At 36.2% G+C, this 23,971-nt stretch overlaps 1 protein-coding gene across 2 annotated transcripts in view; it reads left to right on the forward strand.

Moving 5' to 3' along the window:
* The window catches only part of LOC122346450 (contactin-4), a 71,521-nt gene extending 48,741 nt beyond the window's left edge, over positions 1-22,780 (forward strand). Inside the window, exons 9-23 of one of the 2 annotated variants that reach the window (XM_043241063.1) lie at positions 260-402; positions 557-686; positions 1,539-1,689; positions 7,392-7,519; positions 8,240-8,412; positions 9,929-10,046; positions 10,419-10,577; positions 10,996-11,145; positions 14,111-14,181; positions 15,185-15,419; positions 15,719-15,834; positions 16,985-17,165; positions 18,887-18,999; positions 21,112-21,280; positions 21,437-22,780. In XM_043241063.1, the coding sequence (XP_043096998.1) occupies positions 260-402; positions 557-686; positions 1,539-1,689; positions 7,392-7,519; positions 8,240-8,412; positions 9,929-10,046; positions 10,419-10,577; positions 10,996-11,145; positions 14,111-14,181; positions 15,185-15,419; positions 15,719-15,834; positions 16,985-17,165; positions 18,887-18,999; positions 21,112-21,280; positions 21,437-21,531 (2,132 nt within the window). In that variant the 3' untranslated portion in view covers positions 21,532-22,780. The remainder of the gene's footprint in view (positions 1-259; positions 403-556; positions 687-1,538; positions 1,690-7,391; positions 7,520-8,239; positions 8,413-9,928; positions 10,047-10,418; positions 10,578-10,995; positions 11,146-14,110; positions 14,182-15,184; positions 15,420-15,718; positions 15,835-16,984; positions 17,166-18,886; positions 19,000-21,111; positions 21,281-21,436) is intronic. The other variant, XM_043241064.1, reaches the window with a different exon arrangement.
* The last annotated feature ends 1,191 nt before the right edge of the window (positions 22,781-23,971 follow it).

Genomic DNA, 23,971 nt, shown 5'->3' on the forward strand with positions numbered 1-23,971 from the left:
GCTATAGCAGGCGTTGTTTAGTCGACTCAGAGAGCCCACAATATATGCACTGCTTCTGTGCTCCTTTACAAGACAGGAAGAATCATCTAGAATTAATGTGCACAGAGTAACCTCATTTTTTGGTGGTTTATAAAACACAATGCTTTCATCATTGTTGCAATGCATTGCAAGGGAGGAAGTTCAGAGAGACAGCCGTTGCGTTACGGCAGGATGCAGACCTCTGCATTTGTATTATAGTAGTTTGTTGCTGTTCACACAGATGTGGAACACCTGCAGTGGTCGCAGACTCTGTATGACGCAAACATGGCTATCGAGTCTGATCTTCACTGGGAGTGCAAGGCTAATGGAAAACCTCAACCTGTTTACCGATGGCTCAAGAATGGGCAGCCTTTGGTTTCTCAGGTGATAATACTAACTGCCAGATCAACACCGAAGTACTAAGACATGAAATATACCAGCCGAGTTTATATTTCGAAATGTATATGTGTTGGAGTATTATATATCTAGGTTATTAGCGGTGCATGCAATCTGCCCTGACACTTTTGTTTATGCTCAGGACAGAATTCATGTTGATGGTGGCGGGTTAACCATCTCCAGCATAAACCTGATGGATTCTGGGATGTATCAGTGTTTGGCAGAGAATGATAACGGAGTTATATATGCAAGTGCTGAGCTCAAAGTCGTGGGTAAGCATCTTTTCATTTCATCAAAGAGGCGCACAAGTTTTTATATTTGTGATTTTCAGAACTGGAAAAGCCTTGGAAATTCGTGGAATTTGGTGCCATATTTATGTGCTGCTTTAAAATACATTTAATCGTTTTGATATATCTGAGAACGCAAATAGAGTCACAGAAATCTCAATAAAATAGGGTTTTTAAAACCGTATCAGTCATCTCTTTAATCATTCTTCTTTTTTGCTGCTAGTTAAAGCATGAAATAAACATGTATGAACATCAGAAGGTATGCTAAAAGAAAAAGTACAACTTACTGAAATATCGTCTCATGTAATCACTCAATTAGTGTCTCAACCGCAGAAAAATAAAAAAAAAGAAATAGTTTTTAAAAAGCGTGACATTTCTATAACCTGATTATACAACTAGAATAAATGTTTGCTAAATATATACACTGCGATACATATTCAATATATTTTATTTAACCGCTTAGTGGTATTTTCAGTGCATAATATATGTTCAAATAAATCTGTTATGAAAGACAATGTCATTTTCTCATAATTATGTAATTAACATTTTGCTGTCAATTTAAATGCCTTATGTGGAGTTTATATTTATATATAACACAAGTTTTTATTTGAGTGTTGATGATTAAATAAATGTGATTGCTACGCTTTTTTCACTTTTAGGTTTGGAATATATGAAAACGTACATTTTTATATATGTAATTTCAGTGCATCACAAACAATTCATGAAAATCAATTTTATTAGTGTGTGTGATTGCTGGTATTCAGTATATCTGGTGGTGAAATATGTCCAATAAAATTCCATATCTGAGCCGGACCCCACAAATCCCTTGTCTTTCAGCCTCTCCTCCAGACTTCTCAAAAAACCCAGTGAAGAAGACCACTCTGATCCAGAGAGGCGGGGAAGCTATCATCGAATGCCGGCCGCACGCATCCCCCAGAGCTTCGTACTCTTGGAGGAGAGGCAACGAGTTCCTGAAAGACAGCAAGAGGTACGGGTCAGCAGACCGGTCACTAATGAAAGGTGCGAAATGAGCCGCTTGCACTCCAGTTGTCTCCAGAGCCCTTGCGTTTGTTTGCACCGCAGTAGTGCAGGCTTCTGCTGAAGTGCCTTAGGGCCCGTTCTCACAGGGTGCATTCTTGCATCCATTTGCATGGTTTTACAATCTTATCTTTTTTCAACAAGCAATACGGATTATGTTACTTTATCTATAATTTATTTACTGATAAATGCAGAGATTGGGGGGTATATCTACAGTGCACAGGCATAACCAAGGCTGCACTTATTTGTTTAAAACGGTAGCATTCTGAAATATTTTTACAATAAATTCTGAAATATTTTTACAATAAAAATCTGAAATCATTCTTGAATACCGATTTGGTGATTAGGATTTCTTATAATTATTATCATCAATGTTAAAGAATTTTGTTTGTACTGAAGAACAGCATTTATTTAAAGGGTTAGGCTTAACTTCGGCTACAATAATTTTTTTTTTTAGCCGCAAAGAAAACAAAAATAACATAATTTACTCAATCATTCTTTTCCCCTGAGCTACGTCTTTCACAATGTTAGAGATTACTTAAGAACGTATTTGACGTATTGAGCGCTGTTGACTTTCTGGTGGAAAGCATGCATATGCTTTGTGATACTCTCTGAAATGATAGAAGACGTAACTCGGGGAGAAGAATAATTGAGTAAATTATGTTATTTTTGTTTTCTTCGCACAAAAAAAGTATTCTTGTCGCGTCAAAATATTGTGTAACATAATTGTTTATTGTCAGTTTTGGGATTAAACTCCCAATTTTGAATTCCTGGAGTTTTAAAAATGTCAAAATAACGCTGATGAATGGAAGTAAATTTAATGGAATCCAGTTGTGCTCAATTATATGTTGCTGAAGAAGCGTCAGCTGTGAGAGGAAAGAAATAATGCCAAATGTTTCCCATAAAAAAAAAAAAATCAATTTATAATGAGAATGCATTTTTAAACTTCCTGTTTCCTGCATTCTCTGTCTTAGCAGTCATTATTTGCAAAGCGTCAGCCCACTACTGTGTGTTGTTTTTCGTCATTTTTTTATTCAAACATAATAGCCTTTTTTGTTCATCCCGAACACAAGTTGCTAAGGCACAGATGTTGCACATTTAAAACCAACAGCATCCTTCCTGATGGCACTTTTCACACAAGAGTGAGTGCCTAGTGGAACACTAATTAATACACCCCTGGTTCTGCCTCTTTCCTGTGGGGTTTCATTGGGACAGAATCGTTCTAGCATGGCCATGTCAGAACAGGTGGCAGGAGGGACGAGTGTATGATCTCCAGTAATGGATGGGGATGGAGTGATAACCAATGGGAGCTCGCTCTGTGCACTGTGGTCCATCTGGACCTGAGAGAGAACACACATGCCATGACTCACTGATGCTGCCCAGGGTCTCCGTGGAGTGATGTGATTATTGGATGAGGGAGAGGGGGAGCGATGGAAAGGGGGAGAGCGAACGGAGGAAATGAGACAAGAGGTGCAAGACTGTGTATCAGATACTGTCTATCATATGGTCAGGGTAAGCTTGAAATGGAGTGATAACATACTCCTTACTCCGTGCTTCATAGTATGTACTGTACACTGCATATACTGTTTGTTTCGTAGCGTATGTGAAATTATGCAATATGACGAAATCAGGACTCCAGACAAAAACAAAACAGAGTAAGGGTCTTATTAAAAAAAAAAATTAGGTGCCACAGAATGAACGTGTTTTATTTATTTATATATATATATATATATATATATATATATATATATATATATATATATATATATATATATATATATATATATATACACACACATATATTACCTTTCAATCATACTTTGGCTTTTGGCTTTATCAGCATTTAAATCCATCTTGTAAATGACCTAGGAACTAAGGTTCAGTCAAAGTGGGAACTTTATGAATCATTCAACTTAAAATATACAGTCATCATTCATTACATATAATTTGTACCAATATCATGGACCATACGCATCACCTGAGCACTGAGCATGATTTGTTTTTCTTCATTAGTAAAATAAAGACAGTTCAGCTAAATTAACTTTTGACATGAAATAATTATGCACAGTCCAAAGTCCAAATAAAGGTTGCAAGTGGTATTTAGCTATTAATATATATATTAAAGTCAAGCACAATGCATTCTGTGATGCAGCATCTTGTGTCAGAATACTGTTGTTTTAAAAATAGTGCCCTATTTGAAGCAATATGCATAAATAAACAGCACATGTTTAATTCAGCATGTGGCATCTAGGTGTTATTTTGGAAAGAGTTATTTTCAGATTTTGGGTAGAAATATCTCCAAGAGATAATTCACCCCAAAAATTAAATGAAACGATCGAGTCACCCTTAAGTTGTTTCAGACCTGCATGAGTTTCTTTTCTTCTTTTGACCTAATGCATTGACTTCCATAGTACGGAGGGGAAAACACCATGCATTGGTTACCCACAACTGTCAAAATATCTTTTGTGTTCAGCAGAAGAAAAAAATGACTACAGGTTTGGAAGAGCATGAGGTTGAGTATATGATGGCAGAAAATGTCTTTAACTTCTGTCAGTCCCCTTAAATGCACACACACTGTGCACACTGCGTAATAATGTTTTACATTTACAGTGTTTGACATGTACTCCATACCACTTGACATAGACGTGACAAATAACATTTCATTATTCAGTCTGTGTTTAATTCAGTGAGTGGCATTCAGTTCATCATTTTTGAGATCCAGTTTAGAGTAAAATAATTTAAAACTTCGCTCGAGCTATAATATGTCAAGTGCAATGCATTGTGGTATATACCATTGCATGCAATGCGCTCTGGTTAGCTGTGTTTGGAATGTAACGTTGAAATATGATAGCGTTAAGATAGAGTTAAAGTATACATTATGTATAACTGAGAATATGCCTGCAGAAACTGCATCGTTCAAACGATATTATTATTATAAATTGCATGTTTATTTCTGAAACTGGTATCTCTGTATATTAAAAATGCATTTTATTGTAATTTTGCACTTTTAGCAGTCCAATCAAGTAATATTACTTCTGGTTAATTTCTTACAGTGGAAACTGAATTTTATGGCGACAAATACAGTATAAGGGTTATATGCTCTTTCTATGCACGCAGAACATTTTTATGCCATGCATACTGAAAATATATCTCCCTGCAAATTAAATGTTTACTTTAATTCAGCAAGGACATATTAAATTGATCATGACAAGAATCTTTTATTTAAATGTTTTCTGCTGAAAATCCAGCTTTACCATCATGCAAACTAATTACTTTTTTATAATATGAAAACAGAAAAGTTATTTTAAATCGCAATAATATTTCACAATATCACCGTTTTTTGTGATCAAGTAAACACCGCTTTGGTAAGAAACTCATTTCAAAACATTAAAAAAAGGTTTAGGTTTAGGTACCGTGCCCTTCTGAGGCACACTTATACAGGCTTTGTGGGCAAATATGATTAATTCTGAAATGTTTTCACAGCAATTACACTCTGATTTAGTTTGAAGCAGCGCAGACACGAACATGTCAATCGTGTTTCATCTCACACTCCTAAGTTCGTATCAAGTCAATATGTGTTGCGCCGTAGACTTTGTGATTCTCTGGACGTGCCTCAACACGCGAGGAGAAGCATCGATTAGTCATCGTATTCCACAGGGCGGTCAGGAGAGGAAGGATCAGAGACTGATTACAAAGCCATCATGTCTTGACGCAAATATAAATGTGGCTCCATGTGGTCAGAAGTTTCGTTCCGTAAGCAGATAGCTCTTGCCTTTTTTTTCCTATTGGTTTTGCAGCTCGTTGCTCACGGGTCGTCTGGTCGGCACGCTTCTATCGCTCAACGTTTGATATTTTTGTCAATAAATCAGAGGAAAGCTCTCGGCGTAAAGCATGTTCTCTGAGCCGTAGTAAATACATATTTATTTTAAAAAACGGCAGCTGAAATTGTTTGATTTCTGAGCTGGCAGGTCTGCCGCGCTTGTGTTTGATTTGTTCTGGGAGAAGGTCACAGCGGATTTCAACGTTATATATTTACATTGCTCTATTTGTTTATCTATCTATCATTCCTTCCGTTTTATTCCTAGTTATTAAAAACAAAGCGGGATTGTTGGTACGTCAAGGTCGATGAAGCACTTGTTCGCTGAAATCGGCTGCAGGATGTCTGACAAGTTTCCAGTTCCGCGAAATATACATAGATAATAAAAAAGCTGATTGTTATTTTTACAATTTCTGAAGAAAATGCACACATTTTGCATAACAACGACATGACAGATGAATAAATTATCGCTTACAATGCGCTTATCGTCTCGCACACCTCTTCTACCCAACCTACGTCATTTCAGCTAGATCGCTCATATCTGCCAAACGCAGAGGGTTTGGGGAGGGTTACGAAAAACCCATAACCTGAACAAGCACCACTAATAAAAACCTGTTTGAATAGAGCGAGAGAATCTGTTTTGTTTGTGCTGTTGCAGCTCTATTATGAAGTCAGATCTCAAGCCAGGTTAGCATTTCAGTCAGACGCTATCAGCATCTCCTCGCATGATCTAGACAGCCTTCTGCAAGAGCTCCATAATCACATCTGCTCTTGCTGCCTTTTTGGAAAAGCTTTTTAATGTGTCGATAGCATCTTACATGTGTTGGATAATGATAAGGCCGCAGGTAAGAATTCAAACCAGCTTCCCTTTTACATCCTCTTCCCTTTCGCTTTATTCTCGGCCTTAATGCAGCAGTATTCGTTTGCGAATGTAATGGTTTCATCCTTTCTTGCCGAAACTCTATTTAATCTGAATGATTTTCTACAGTTTTCAGACTTTTTAAAAATAAACACAAGAGTACCAAGATAACATATGCTGGTTGTTTTTTGTGTTATTCTGTCTGGAGTAGTTGGGCTGAGACTGGCTCTTTAAGAATTCCTTTTGGGCAGGTAGGAAGGAAGGTTGCTGCATCCTTGAAAATTAAAGCTGTGATCCAGTAACTGAGTCGACTCTGTTCTGTCAGAGAACGTGTCGGGTTAAAGACCATATTTGCTTATTCTTTCATCTGTTGCAGTAGTCTGTCAGTTTCACCACCCAAATACTTTTACTCTTGCTTAACACAGTTCTGTAATACATAGTTGAAGATTTTAGATGCTTGTATATCTCTGACACCTCTCCTACACAACCTACGTAATTTTAGCTATCGTTCATAATACACATTTAATATCGAGGGGTTAGGGGTTATGAAAAATCCATAACCTGTGTGTGAACAACCGGCTCTAATAAAAACCTGTTTGAGGAGAGCGAGAGAATCTATTTTTTCGCACACACACACAGTTCAAGAAACTGTTAAAAAAGTTTACTGTTTTACTTAACTTTTATATTTTAATGTGCTATTTCCTTCAAAATCATTCCAATATGCTCAAATGGAGTCATTTTTTTGTAAATTTAAATCATGATACTTTCATAATTCTGGATGAAAGTATTTATTGTCACACGTATTTTGTGTGTGTGTGTGTGTGTGTGTGTGTGTATACTCACATGTAATACTTTTCTAAATATACATTGTAATACATATTAAATAAACCCTAAACATCCATAATGTAAACAATTTAAAAAACAGCATTGTTATATGAAAATAGGTTGTTCCAAAAGTTTCTATTTAATGTTGCAGACGGACCCTCTCAGAGGACGGCACCCTCAGGATCGCCAATGTTACCAAATCTGACGCAGGGAGGTACACTTGTGTTGCCAGAAACCCCTTTGGTACATCCAGCAGTTCTGGGACTTTAGTGGTCAAAGGTAAAGCACCTTTCACATTTCACAAACAGCACATTTCTCTTGCTTCTAAGCGGACGCCTTAAACCGGATGAGAACCAGTGGAAAAATAGTGAGCAACCCAAGCATGAAATTGATAATGAAATATATAGTTGTTTTATGTTCCTGCCGGTTTGACAGAGGTATAACTCATCCAAGCTTTTGTCATGTGTGAGTTATTGGTCCGGCCGTTGGTGTGAAAAAAAAAAAAAAAAATCTGAGCCGTCCACAGCACCGGGAGCGGATTTCATCCATGTCTCCCCAGTCGCTTTCTGCATGTTTAATTAAAAATATGCTGCTGTTGCAATTTTTATTTCTCAATTTACTCCTTTAATAACTTATGGCATTACATATGCATGTTTTTTTAACACTTTGATGGCTTCAAGTAGGGTTATTTAAATTCCAGAATAAATAAAAAAAAAAAAAAAAAAGTATGATTTTGTTTGTTTAAATTTTAAAATGAAACATTCTCTTTTGTGATGCTTAGTAAGTGAATCAACAAGTACCTGCTGAATAGAACAAATTAATCTATGAATTTAGCTGGTTAAAGGTGTTTTAAGATGGTCTGGCTGTTTTCCCAGGCTGGTTGGCTGCTGAGTCTGAAAATGCTCATGAATTAATGCATAACTGAAGACCTTCAACACTTCTGTTCTAGTCCTTTCTTTCCTTTATCTCACTTAAAACATTTTTAATTTTTTTTGGTAGAACCGACCAAGATTACAGTCCCTCCTTTGAGTATGGATGCCACAGTGGGGGAGAGCATTGTCTTGCCGTGTGAAGTATCTAAAGACTCCACTCTACACCCCATCTTCAAGTGGTTCTTCAACGGCAAGCTCATCGATTTCACTCGACACGATCACTTCGGGATGATTGGAGGGGTGCGTTTCTGTCAATCATTATAATTCAAAGCTACAAATGCTGTATTTCTGAATTACTGTAGCCTTGGATTCCTCTTTGAAATCACTTGGGGTGAAGGAATGCAAGCAAGGAATGATTAGGATCTGGTGAACACTTCTTTTTTTTTTTTTTTTTTTAGCTCAGCTAGCAATGGGGAGGAACTTGAGTACAAGGGCACCTGGCTGCTCTCTGAACGTAGAGGCACAAATCTGTCTGATTACAGGATTTACATGGAACTCTGTTTAACACACGGTGAACCTCAAATAGCAATCCACAGGACCCACTCTCTCACTGTGTAGATCATCCACAGAGCTTTTAAGTTCCCAAGTATTGCTTTTGAGAACCTGGAGAGACCGATGAATAAACACACAAATGGCGGGCTCTCGCTAACAGCAGAAAGATTGCTTGTTAAACGGGCTAAAAGGACCCTATGTGAACTGAAGGGCCAATCAAATATGAGAGTTTTGCTGCTGGTATCTGCTTCTTGATGTTTGTCAGATGTGATGTAACTACAGGAATGAACACATTTACTTGATTGTGGACAATTTAACCCTTTTAAACCAGCTGTGTCTGTGGCGACACGTTAAACCAAGCCGTATTCATACCATGAACTCCTCAACCATTTGCAACGGTTTTCAAAATAATTTAAATTGCTCTTGACAGCAGATAATACGCTTTTCCAGAATATATCGCTTATTGCGGTAATTTCTTGCGCTCCGTGGACAAATGATATGGCAGATTTCCAGGAGAGCAGGAAGGGAGAATTTGAATGGAGAGATAGGGAGCGCAGAGTTTTGGATTGCATAAAATAATAAACGAAACGAACAAAAACATGGTGAAGGAGGATAAACAGTACAAGAGCAGTTTGTGATGATTTTTAATGAGACTTTTGGAGCAGGCTAACTGAGATTTTTTTCACACGTGGTGCGTGCATCACTATAATGAGTCTGTGCTTGTTTAAATACCAAAGTATTATCAGACAAATGTACACTAGCGTTCAAAAATGTATTTTATTTTTTATTTTTGTTTTATAAATTAATTCTTTTTCAGCAAATATGCATTATATTGATTGTATTATATTGAGAATTTTACAAATTTATAAAAAAATCCTCAATAATTATAAAGGACTGCCATTTAAACATTGACAATAATAACTGTTTCTTATAATATATTAATAGTAAAAGTTCAGCATTTTATAATGATTTCTGAAGAATTATGTGACATGAGACTTATTTCATAAACATTTAGAAATAGTAGTGTAAAACAGTTATCAAACATTTCTTGGGGACCCCCAACCACCACACCATATTTTCCCCACGACAGGTTTGAGAATACATACACACACACACACACACACACACACACACACACACACACACACACATATATATATATATATATATATATATATATATATATATATATATATATATATATATATATATATATATATATATATATATATATATATATATAATACTATACTATTTGTTATAGGGCTCTTCTGGGGATCTTATGATCAGGAACGTGCAGCTGAAGCATGCTGGGAAGTACGTCTGTATGGTGCATACAGCAGTGGACAGTGTGTCTGCAGCTGCCGACTTAATTGTCCGAGGTATGTGCATCTCCCTCAGCGGAGGCTGTTCAGTATTCTACACTTTTCTGAGCATTTATCAAATATAAATTAAAAAGGCCTCACAATTTGGCTATTTCTATTTTATTCCGTTATTCAGCTCTTGAAGTAATGACTACAGGAGTATCTGAAATCAATGCATTAATTCCCTGCTTCGTGCTCTTTAGAACCTTTTGTATTTCCATCATCAAGTGAAGGATCTCTCTCCCTGGTTCTGAATATTAAGCATGTCGCCTTTTGTGGGCAGACTTGTCTCACATAGCAAGGTACTTGGTCACCTTGCTGTGCCCTTCTCTGATGAGGATACGCAGCAAGTTTGAGTCCTTTTTGTCTCTTTGGCGGTGATGTTGTCAGGGCCCCCTGGTGCTCCGGTGGGCGTGTTGGTGGGGGACGTCACAGACAGGACTGCTCAGCTCTCGTGGGGCCCTGGACTTGACAACCACAGTCCTGTTACCCTCTACATCGTGCAAGCCAGGACCCCTTTCTCTATTGGCTGGCAGGCAGTCAAAACTGGTATAGTTGTCACTGAATTTGGCTTCATTATACTAGGAAGTGTTCATGTGCTGTAATTTTATTTTTTTATTTTATTTTTTATTTTTACAAATTTTAATTTTATGTGCTACAACAAAAATCTGTTAATCGATAGACAGATAGATAGATAGATAGATAGATAGATAGATAGATAGATAGATAGATGTGCTGATTCAGTTATTATAACACTGTAGTTACACAAAGCAGCTGTTCAAAGGGTTTTCGAGCGAGTCACTTAAGTGTGATTTATCCAAATGATTTTTCAATACAGTGTGAAAGATAACAGAAACGGTGAACTGCTAAGATAAACCAAAATATATCTTCATAAGTATGCTAGGCTAGTCGTTTGTGCAGATGGGCATTGATGTGTTTTTCCATTCCAAATTTTCTTTAATCCTAGTTCCTGATTCTGTGCCTGGACAGATGATTCATGCGACGGCGGTGAATCTAAATCCATGGGTAGATTATGAATTTAGAGTTGTGGCTATCAACAACGTGGGGGTGGGGGAACCCAGCGTGCCATCCAAACCCGTTCGCACCAAAGCTGCAGGTAAGCGCTCATCCCTCCCGATTCCATATCTGTCATCTCTAATACATCAGGAAGGAGAAAATGTAATTTAATTCTATAATTAGTTTAAATCACCGGCAGTGACTCCTCGTAATAGAGTTCAGGCATGAGAAATAAACACTCGTGCATTCACACCGGTTTTCCTGGGAACATCCAAATTGCAAAATAATTTACAGACAATTAGGACACAAATTAAGTGCGCCGAAAACGGAATGGCATCACAGAAGGGCTGGCTTTTTGGGTTGATTAATTTGAAACCGCAAGAAAATGTGCTTGCATGGAAATTTCGAACAGAATAAAGCATAGCTCATGTGCTGTTGCTATTTTCTTTAATGTGATCCAACCCTGCTGCGCTCAGCGGCTGGACATCAGCGATCAGGAAATGCAGCTATCAATAATTCATGTCAACATCAACAAAAATTGAGTGGACTTCTCCCGTATTCTGAGGCAGTAACACTTGAAAGGCTCTATTTTAAGCTCAGGTACTGTGTGGAAATGCTTCGATCACTGATTCACAAATAGACGCAGGCTTCATCACAGAATCCCAAGTGAAAATGACTTGCAAACATCTGTTGTCTTTCAGATCCCAATTATTCAGCAAATAAAACTTAGTTTAAAACGAGACGCAGTGCATTTGCTAGGATTTTACAGTATTTAACAGCAATATTTATACTGTGAAATCAAAGATAAAGGTCAATTTCTGACATAATTACTGATAAAAAAGTTAACATTTCGCACTCTGGATCAAGAGTGTAAATATTTATGAAGTGTCAGTAGTCATAATTATGGTTATTAGTGTTTCCTTTGGCTGGGGAATTGGACATTATTTACTTTTAATTCATTTTCATCCAAGCAATGTAAATATGTTAAAATTGAAAACTCTTTACACTAGGGAGCAAATACTATTTAGTAATATTTAGTGACTGACTATTAATTTAACTATTTAACTCTTTATTTTAACTCTTTAATCTATCTATCTATCTATCTATCTATCAATATGTAGTTATAAATCTGAATATATAGTTGTAAGTCTGAATACCAAAAAGTAGTTAATTGTAGGCTATTGCCATTTCAACTGAAATATTTTAATTTAATAGAACAGCTACAATAAGCAAATGTATATCAGTTTAACACTTTCAGTGGTGAGTTTAAAAGATTCTAGCGGTCCCCCCAGAGTTTACCTGGTGACGTGTCATGCTTGTCACGTGGCACACAACAACCACAATAACTCTGCATGACAGATCGCTTTTATTTAGTTTCGTTCTTTTTTATTTAAAATATTCGCTATGTTTGTTCACACCAGTGTTTAGAGCGTCCTGTCAGTGTTGGGCATACTATTGGGACAATCAATAAGTCTAGCTAACTTTCAGGTGAGGGACTGGGTACCACATCTGTGAAACTTGCTCTGATGCACCAAAGGCCATTCAGAGCACCAAGCAGCTTCTCTCTGTGAAATGCTTGAAAATTTTAATTAATACATTCAGAAGTACTACTATATATATATATATATATATATATATATATATATATATATATATATATATATATATATATCAAATTCACTTCTATATATTCACAACTTAATATAACTATATATTCAGATTTACTTCTGTAAATTCACTATTTAAGATATATAACTATATATTTACATTTACATTTATTTATTCAGATTCAAATTTATATGTTCAGAATTACAACTATATATTTAGATTTTTATATAATTTTTCCCTGTTTGTGTGTGTGCGTGTAAAATAACGGTAACATAAAATAACGGTAACACTTTACAATAAGGTGCCATATTATTAATTAATTATTAACATTAATGTATTAACTTTTAGACTCTTTAATAATCTTTGTTAATGTCGGTCAATGAAAATACTGTTGTTAATTGTTTATTCACATTAGTTTACAGTGCATAAACTAATATTAACAAACACAAGATTAATAAATGCTCATCATCCAATCTTAGCTCATGTTAACTAATGTGGTCCACTAATGAACATTATTGTAATGTGTTAGCAAATTAGCAAATGCAAATACATATTTTTTTCATAATTATTCAGTACTATGCACATCACATTAAACAGCGCTAATTAGCAAGTGATTGCAGTGCATGTAATCTAGATAATGTAATCAGATTTCAAAAATTAAGTACTGTAACTGAAATCACAATATGAGCATTTTAATATTTAATACATCTTAAAATGCTCATATTGCGATTACAGCTATTTTTATGAACTACATGATTACATATTATTCGCAAAAATAATTTCACAACACATTCACATGTTTACAGTACTCTAATGTCACTTAATGGTCACATTGATAGGCAGGTAAACACGTAAAATGTTTATATTTTAATGTTCTAGGGTTTCAGCTGCTTTTATTGTACATTTCTAAGATTCAATCAGTTTGTAGCATTTCAGCATCGCACAAGCCTACTGCAGGGCTTGTCTAATGTAATGTATAATGCAATTTATGATGTCAAAAAATTGAATGTTTTATATTTCTTTGCTTTTTTTAGTATAATGGCATGTTTATAATTGAAGTTTAAAACAAGTTTGATTAAAGTAATCCTAAACATAGTTGAATGAGTACATACTAACTCGTTTTTATCATGTAAATATATAAATATATCATCTGTAATCAGTAATGAACTACATTTAGTAAGTACTCTACCCAGCTCTTATACTAAAACTTATCTTAAACTATCTTAAACTGATCTTAAGTTGGTCTCCACAAACCCCACTAAAACCAGGCTGAGAGACATACGCTATGACATCCATTTTCATCAGGAAACTGAAAATTCTACAGGTTGTTACATTCAGATTCTTTGAAGCATTTTGAAAAGACCTTTGGGTCGCACCTCAAGAAAAGGAAGTGTTCGGATTTGCCGCCAGTCTCGCAGGTATAAAGTCTGCTTCTTCTGTTCTGTTCTGGCTGGCAGATCCTGAAGTCGCCCCAGCTAACGTGAGCGGAGGTGGAGGAAGCCGAGGCGAACTTGTGATTGTTTGGGAGGTGAGCTCAGCGTCTTTATTGTGACAGGAGCATTTTCAAACCAGTCTTCTCTTGTGAATCGGATTCTGAGGGAATTCTCCACGGTGACGTGGTTTAAATTAGACAAGGTTTAATTAAAAGGCAGCGCTGTCATCTTTGCTCTTTGCCTCAGTGGGATTGCTCCCTCTGGTATGTAAATCATAATGAAGACGCAGATATGAGACAGCTTTCATACCAGTAAATCTGAAATGACAATGTTTATCAATGGCTTTCTTTTAATCTCGCCGGCTGTCACGGCAGATATTCAGCGGCGTGTTTAAATACTGTATTACTTTCAAAATACGGCACATTTTTCACTAAGTCCAGAGGTTTCTTGACTGACACAGTAGTGCTTAAATGTGTCAACTTTATTTACTTATATTCGCTGGATTTCAGATTATGTAAGCAACAATGTAAACCTACCACGGAAAATTACTTGTCAACTTGCAGTAATGTAACGCCATGTCAGCTGAATGATTTTCCTTTAATGCATTTTTGAGGGACTAATATTATGGCTCTCTATTACCCTATAAAGCTTTGCCTTGTAAATCGTCCCGCATTGTTTGTGATACAGGCATGAGTGACACCTCAAATAACAGGACTTTGTTGAAGCGTTTGTTATTATATTGATAAAATTGCTCATACAGTTAGCTCCGGTGATTGAATCTGATTGGGGCCCACTTTTTCAGCAGCATTGCTTCCTGTAGTATTTTTTAATGTATTTTTTTATTTTTTATTTTTAGCATGGGAGAAGCTTTATTTGATATGAAGCATGTATAACTAATATACTATATTAGCATTTAAAACCTTGTAATAATGAATATTTACATGCAGATTTTGCAATAAAATGCTTATTGGGATTGTAGTTCTTATGACTAAAAAAGCATCTGCCAAAGGCATAAATGTTAAAGCACAGGAATGAAACAAGTCTCTTTCTTCATTGAATCACATGACGTTTCTTAATTCTCATCATCTTTTCTCACAGCCTGTGCCGGAGGAGCTACAAAATGGAGAAAAGTTTGGCTATGTGGTGGCATTTCGTCCACTTGGCACAACAACATGGAAACAAAGCGTTTTGGCCTCGGCAGATGCATCACGATACATTTATAAAAATGATACTTTTCCCCCGCTCACTCGGTTTGAAGTAAAAGTCGGCGTCTACAACGAGATCGGAGAGGGACCGTTTAGCCCCGTGGTCATTGTATATTCAGCAGATGAAGGTTAATATGCATGTTTTCTGTGTTGATTGTATGCAAATTCTGCAAGGACATTATTGGACATCGTTTAGGAATGACAAAAGTTGATGGATGCGTTTCAAGTTTTAATTACAGTCCCTCTACAGCTGTGTTAGTGCACTTTGATGGTAATTTCTTTATTCGCAAGTGTGCTAACAGCGCAATTAGTTCTCGCAAACAGGTGGTGCATTTAAGCACCAAAGACTGATGTTGGATGAATCCTGTAAACTGTCTGCTTTCATTACCTGTTGTTTTTCCGTTTTCGCTATGTCTGACATCAACAGAGCCCTCGGTAGCTCCTCCCAGAATCTGGGCCCGCACTCTTTCCGCATCTGAGATCGAGGTATTCTGGGAACCTGCTCACCAAAGCGGCAGCAAAGGACGGATAACGGGCTACGAGGTACGTAAACACCAGGGGCTCTGACCTCACACTGCATCACCTCAATCAGATTCCTTAATGTATGCACTGCGCTGATGGCAGGGTGTGCAATTTCCTGTTCCCCAACAAGAGTGTGCGATCCCCCGGCCACATTTTTCACAATCTCATCTGCAGAATGAAGAGGTCTTCTCGCAGCTGGTCCTGTCTCCCGGGGAGCGCCAATACCCAGGCTTTCTGGGCACTTATATAAATCACCTTTCAGATGTGTGGACATCATACATCAATTCCCCCTCCTGCAAACACTTCAGCTGCTAGGTCGTTTCTCACCGCGTGAGAAACCCACAGGATTTTGCCCATTTCTCTCCTTCCAACTCGAACGAGCCTCCGCGAGAAATCCCAGGTCACGCGGTTGTTCCGTGGTGAAACCACAAAGTCGTTCACAGCTTCGGGTAGTAAAAAAAGCACATATGAAAATCCACAAATACTTCCAGAGTCCCTTGCTGCGGTGCGCAGATGTTTATTGAACGTAGTAAAAAAAGAAACCGAGTCGCAGTGACTTTGTCACAGAGTTAGTGTATCGAACGCTAATACAGGAACAAAAATGACATTCTTCCCAAGTCGATTTCTTAGCTGTGAGGTTGGAAGCACACTTACTCAAGCAGAAACATCATGCTCATTCAAACATTCAAATTAATGTGTATGTGTGTGTGTGTTTATTTGATGTGACATGTCTGGGTTTATTTCTCTTTCAACATGTAACATATTTTGCGTAAAATGTTCATATTTGGCCACAAATACTTGTAGCAATAGTAAAGTAATGGCAACATTCATTAGGATGCTCCATAAAGATATTTGGTCAATTTCCTACCATGAACATATCAAAACTTTAAAGGTGGTTTTCTCAGTATTTTGGAAAATCAAGCACCAGTGGAAATCGTATTTATTCAGCTTTAGATGATGTATAAATCTGAATTTCAAATTGGCCCTTATTACTGGTTTTGTGCTCCAGGGTCACATTTCATAAGCAAATTGTCTACCATTTGACTTTCAAAGTATTTTATTATTTATTTTTTTTATTTATTTATTTTGTGAGCTACTAGATGGAGAACCTTATTCATTTATTTATGTGAAATGACCTAATGTCTCTTTAAATGTCACTTCACTATTACAGGTGCAGTGGTTGGAGGATGGGTCACCTGAAAGCGATGCAGAAAGAGTAAGGGTTACAGAAACTTCAGTCAACATCACGGGTCTAAAGGGAAGCACGCTTTATCTGATGTCAGTCAGAGCACACAACAGCGCAGGCACCGGACCCTCCAGCGCTCCCATCAGCATCACCACCAAGAAGCCACGTAAGTCATACGGTTATTAAGACCATGATTTCTAACCAAGTACAGTAAATGAGTAGATAACATGAAATGATTCTGGGCATTGCACGCTATGACTTGCCAAACTCTAACTCAGGCTTCATATAACGTAACAGCTTACGCCTTGTCATTGCCGCATACAATTCTTTATACATATATAAAATAGCATTGCTCAGATGTGGCATGAATGCATTTACGCTTAAAGAAAGTTCCCCCCAGTATATACTCAAAAAAATTATAACTATATATCTATATCTGTATATATATTTATTTAATTTTATTTTTTTACTAACATGGATTTAGTTAACGTAGATAATATGTCCCATTGTAGATTATGGGCCTGACAGGATCATAGTCCTGCACTCTTAATATCTTAGTGGGGTGTTCTCAACACTATAAGAGATTAAGGTGGCTTTTGTTAAACTACCATGGCTAAATAGGCTCATTATCTGATGCCAATAATCAAGAACAAAACACTGTGTTTAACTGAGCCAGAAACTGATCTGATAAACTATGACATTACTATGGAGGGAGTCTTATGGCTATTTTCAGCTAATACGTGGAGCATACAATTAAGGGTGCTTTAAAAAAAAAGGAGCTTGACAGATCTCTTTCTTTGTGTCGGAGCAGATAGCCGATTGTCCTTTTTCCTTTGTAGAACAGATTCTTTTACAAAACATACTGTGATACCGCCGACCACTGTTATGATCTAATATAGTTATCATAATAGAATGTATTGTAGACTCAGTGGGCTCGGTATCATTAGTTAAATTGCTTCAAAATTACGATAGCTATTATGCTCAATTTTTTTTAAACTATGAATACATGGTGCACAAAGTCCTAGCCATGAAATTTGATGAGAAAAGAGGTCCGATTTTTACTGGTTCAGCACTCAGTTACCATTAAACTATGTATAAATTCCTCAATTACTGTGAAAGTAGAATTGTTTGTGTGGAAATAAAGGGAAGAGGGGCATGCTGTTCAAATACCATTACAATATCTAGCATGTCAGAATATCAAAAACTGTAATGCATTACAACAGCATGCCGTTTTTTGCCTTTATTTCTATGTGAACTCACGTAATAGATTTATAATTTTCGCACTAAAGAATAATTTTTAATGTATTAACACAAATAGCTTAGTCTACAATTAAAATACTGAAATTATTTATTCACATTTGCCAAACCGAACACTTTATTTCTCCTCAGGAATAAAAAAAAAGGAGAGGTTTTGAACATTGTCTACACTATTTTGTTGTCTTACAGTGAAAGCGGATGGGGATCTGGCCTTGTCAAGCTCCAAAAAGATAAAAGCATCGTAAAAGTAGTCTATACCACTCCTTAACTACATCAAAAATCTTTAGAATCCATACGATTGCTTTGTATGAGAAACTGACAGACGTTATTGAAAGTGAAATGATCACAGAATTTAGGTGAGATATTTCTTTGATGGTTCTTTGTTTCGTAACAGTTTTCCGCTGCCACGTAAAAAAAAAAGTCCCCTAAAGTTCCATTTATAGACCAGCTAATTTAAAGTGAGAGTCAAGCTGAATTGAATCCGTACCAGTGAGCTTTGAAAGTCTTAAATTTAAATGATACCTGGTGCAGTGCTGATAGTTAAGATTGCAAAGGACAAAATATGGGGAAGGGGTGTTGTTCATATTACTCAAGTTAGAAGTAAATCAGAATATGATTTATGTTTTTTAGCTCCAAGTCAACCCCCAGGGAACATTGAGTGGAACCTGACAAACTCTAAGGTCTTTCTGAACTGGGAACATGTGAAGGCAATGGACAATGAATCAGAAGTAACCGGCTACAAGGTAATCTGTTTTTTTGCACTCACTCTCCTGTTGCTTTACTGATAAACATGCTGTATCAGTGTGCCACATAAGCTGGTCTTTCACATAAAACAACTCAGAGATAAATGACTGAGAACATTACCTTTGAAAGCTGCATTATATACTATGTTTTTTTTTTCATTACATTTTTTTTTATGTGAAGTGCTAGTGAAGCCTTTCCAGATATGCTCTTGCAGCTCCTTTGAACTTTTTAGTTGACGTGCAAATAATTTCGCATAGCATTTTATTTCATAGTTTGCTATAATTGGTTCTATACAGTATTTTTGTTACCAAATAAGTTTTTTTTTCAGACTGTTGCATATCACGAAGACATTTCTTAAAAGGAAAATCCCCATTTGATCATTTATCATATATTTCTTATGTGGAACATTAATGCTGGTAGCTGTCCCATTGACTTCTTTGGAAGCAAGACTTTATGGTGACCAACATTCTTGAAAAAATATTCTTTTATGTTCTGTAGTGGAAAGAAATGCATTCAGGCTTATTTTTTACCCTTTAACCTTTAAGCCAACCTACTGTAAATTGTTACTCTACAGACCATTTTCTCCATTTTGCTAGCAATACTTTTAGTAAAATCAGTAAAGGCTGGGTCTGATAGTGTATATGCTTTTAGCAAGACCCTTAACAAATGCTAAATGTAATGAAAAAGTAATGAATTCTGAACAAATATCTGACAAGACGTTAAATATATTCACTGTCTAGATTTGATTCTCCTTTAATGTAATCTTCCATTTTTTCATATTTCCCTTCGCCAGCCGCAATAAAGCTCTTCTGTACTCAAGGTCATACATACAGTTCGGAAACATCTGAAGCTTTTTTACATTTCAGCACAAGCTGCTCCGATCTCCTGCTGCGCTCAAAACCCGAGTCATCTGTAGCCAGAGTTCACACAAAATGTTCAGAAAGAGGATTAAAAATTGTCCGATGCGATTCATTTCTTTTGAGCAAATTAATTTGCTGCAGCGTGCTGCCAGCTAATTGACGACGGCCTCTCTGAAATGTAGAGGTTTGTAGGGTCGGCGAACAGCTGGACGGCTCTGATGCTATCCTCCATCTGGAGCGATGAGCTTAGCGAGGCCTCGCCAAAGACACGTTCAGAAGAGAGAAGCGCCATTCATTTGCAATCCTAACTGTCCGCTGTGAGGCGCCTGCAGAATAATGCAATCAATAATCATAAATTTTCTAGTCTGTATGAGTAAGAAAGAGTATCAGTTTGGTGGCTATTTGTTTTGCACTGTCAGTCTGGAAAAAAGAGAAATTTAAATGATTTATGGATCGTGAAACCTATTTTTTTCACAGCGAGATATGTCAGCAAACATGCTAATAATCCTCCCACTGAAAATCAATTTGAAATTTGAAATTTATAACGATTATTTAATTCGTATTCTCTCTTTTACCTGGGTTTTAAAGATTGGAAGGAGATGGTGTGAAACAGACTTTTATACACTTTTTTTTTTTCCAGTGGTGCTGTTTGTGATTTCTTTAGTGGAACATTTAAATGAAACGATTTTATTAAATGTTTAAATTTAATGTTATGTATATACAAAAGAAATATTTTGTACTAATATTGATTATAATTAAAATTTGTGAAATAGTTTTTTTGTTAAATCAAAACTGATATATAAAACTTATATTGTTAGAAAATACTGCTGTTTTGAATAAATGCTATTCTTTTGAACTTTTTATTCATTTAAGAATTCTAAATAAAGTATTGCAGGTTCAAAAAAACATTAAGAAGCACAACAGTTTCAACAGTGATAATAAATCAGCTATTACAATGATTTCTGAAGGTTTATGTGACTGAAGGCTGATGAAAATGCATCGCAGAAATAACTTATATTTTAAAAACTTGACTTATTTTAATAAAACCTCATGCTTTCTTTTCGGTTTGATATTTTAGCTAATACAATTCCAACTTTTTAAAAAAAAATCTGAATTAAGTGTTCAAATATGTTTGGGGGGCCGCTGTACGTCATTAAATATCCCCGTTGTCGTTGTGACTTATTTTTTGAGCGTTTTTAGCTAATTGGCGCAGACTAGCTGCATTTCACTGACCCACTTTCTCCCGCTCAGGTTGTGTATCGCCAAAACTGGCACAGAGGAAGCAGCGTAGTCGAGACCAACAGGACGTCCGTGGAGCTCCAGTTGCCGTCAGAAGAGGACCTGCTCGTTCAGATCAAAGCCCTGAGTGACGGAGGAGACGGCAGCAGCAGCAGCCCCATACGTATTCCAAAGATGTCAAGTAAGGCTTCGTGTGAGCTCATTAAGAGCGCTGCACACTGATTTCTGAGCTTGTACTCACAGAATCGAACTGCTAGCCTGGCAATTGCTTGACACTTGTAATGGCCTCCTATGTATAATCCGTTCTGTGATGTCTTTGTGTTCCTCTCCATCACAGGCCTGAACTCAAGAGGATACTTCAGTTCAGACGCAAGCAAGATGGCCCGTGTTCACGGAGTAGTGTTTCTGATCTTGTCGTGGTTGTTTTCATAGAACTTTGCCTTTGTTTAAAGCTGAAGTGTGTCATTTTCCGTGCCACTGGCGTCACCAATACAGAAATCAAGGTAAAAAGGCTCATTTAGAATCGGTCGCGTACACACTTCAGCTCTAACACTTTTTTAAATTACGTTTGGGTAGATAGTGTTACATTTTAATTTCCTTTTTTTTAATTGAAAAAAGTTACAAATTGGTGACTCAGCTCCATTGCCTTATATTGTGATGGTTTTTTTTACCTCTTTGTCAAACTATTCGTCTTTTGTATGTAGATTTTATGCAAAAAAAGCAGGCTTTCTCTTGTAGCTAATAATTTTGCTTAGGTGTTCAGAACTGAGATTCAAATTGAGCACAGTATTAAGTCCTGTAATGCAGTAGTGACCTGGAATGTTGGATCTTTAAGAGAAATCCTTGAATTCTGAATTATACTTATGGTGTTTTTCCTTCTACACGCGTCAGTCAAGTCAGCGACGCTGTGTTTGTGTATGTAAAAAGGCCTTTAGATAGATGAAATGCATTATGTTGTTTTGCATAAGCCCTGAGAGATATTATTGTTTTGACAAATAGCGACAGTTTCTGGATAATTACACAGATTCCTTGCTTCTAGTTAATATGAATTATTGTTTGGACAATTACGGAAGTTTATCATCTGATGATTTCTTAAGAAGCCTGTTTTTTGTTCCTTTAAATTCAACCCATAATTCATCGGTTCAATTATGATTTTTTTTCTGTCATTCACACTATTCTATGGGAGATGACGTTTTCCTTCCTGATATCTTTTAAAGATTCTTCATTTTTGTTCCGGTGACGATATTTCTCGCAAACGTCTGCGCAGTTTATACGCTTAAAGATGAGACCAAAACGTGTCATAAGAACTCAGCTTAAACAGATATTCCCGCAGTTGGCTTCATGTTTTTCTAAACATCACAATTCATACATCTAAAAGAAATGCTTTATTATTCTCTATTTTTTATAAACATTTTTATTTATTATCATTTTTATTTTATTTTTTTTTTTTTTTATATTCGTATTTATCCTTTTCATCATGAACATTTTATGTGGAAATAGTAACTCGCCTGATAGTATCCATATTTTTGCCTTATTTAGAAATTTTGCATTTTATAAATGTAACATATTCGTGTGGTGTTTTCTTTTGCTGTTATGTAAGCATTTTGACCTATTTAATACCTTTGTATTAACCCTGTACAATCTCTGAGAGATAAAATAAATAAAATTTCATATTGAAATATATGTAGAGTAAATATATGATTAGCTACAGTATCAGTAAAAGCCTCCAACACGCACTACAGCATTTTTGATCTGGGAGGAGACGTTTCATTCTAATTTGATGAATGGAATAGAGCTTGGCTGATCTATATGGTTGCCTGGAGACGATTCCTTCAAAGACTTGCATACTGATTGGTAATTACCAATAGACTGAGATTAGTCTCCGCTGGATGAGAGCATAAAGACGGCAGGCATACTTACTGACAGTTACTGAAATTACTATATATATATATATATATATATATATATATATATACACACACATACTGTGAAAAGTCTGAGCGTGCTAGTAAAAATGCTACTGTTTAGCATTTTTCTAATTAAATGCAACTATCTTTTTGGTGCAAATTAAATTATCGGAGTAATTGAATTAAAAATGTTGAAGTGCAGCATAACATGAATTTCTTCATGTTTGCATGTCCCTCATTAACTGAACTGACATGAACTCAAGAAGTTTGTGTAAAACTTGTTGATCTGGCATCCAAAAATCATCATGCGATTTAATGGAAATCAAGTTAATGGTTCTCCCAAACATGAACTGAAATGGCTGAAAATTGACTTACCATCAGGTCGGGCAAGAGTTTATTTCTTCATTAGAATAGATTTGGAGAAGTTCAGCATTTTATTACCAGTGATTCCTCTGCAGTGAATGGGTGTCATAAGAATGAGAGTCCAAACAACAGATAAAAACATCACGACAATCCACAAGTAGTTCATACGACTCCAGCACATCGGTTAAGGTCTCGCGAACAAACAAACCCACTATTAAAATATTTTAAGTGTTGCTTCTTACCGTAATTTAAGTCTACAACCCATAGTATTCTTCATCCAGTTAAAAAGTCCATCTCTTGTCCAGTTTTAGACTGTTTTTTGCTTAGAAATGTTTCTTGATATGTGCATTCTCTCCTAATTCAGCTAAAGCTACTTGTTTTATTGGAGAAAGCAGTATTTAAATTTGTAAAATTTTAAAGCCTCATATAACAAAAAAAACATGTTTATTTCTGAATATACAAAATTCCCGATTTTCAAAGTGATCTTTGGGCTCCACTGTACATCATAATTAAAAAAACTGTTCTTGAAGTTGCTGATATTATAATTACCATATATATTTAACTACGATGTAGTAGCTGTTCGCTACAGTCGCATGTTAAGT

This window comes from Puntigrus tetrazona, chromosome 6 (genome assembly GCF_018831695.1).
Source record: "Puntigrus tetrazona isolate hp1 chromosome 6, ASM1883169v1, whole genome shotgun sequence".
Classification (NCBI taxonomy): Eukaryota; Metazoa; Chordata; class Actinopteri; order Cypriniformes; family Cyprinidae; genus Puntigrus; species Puntigrus tetrazona.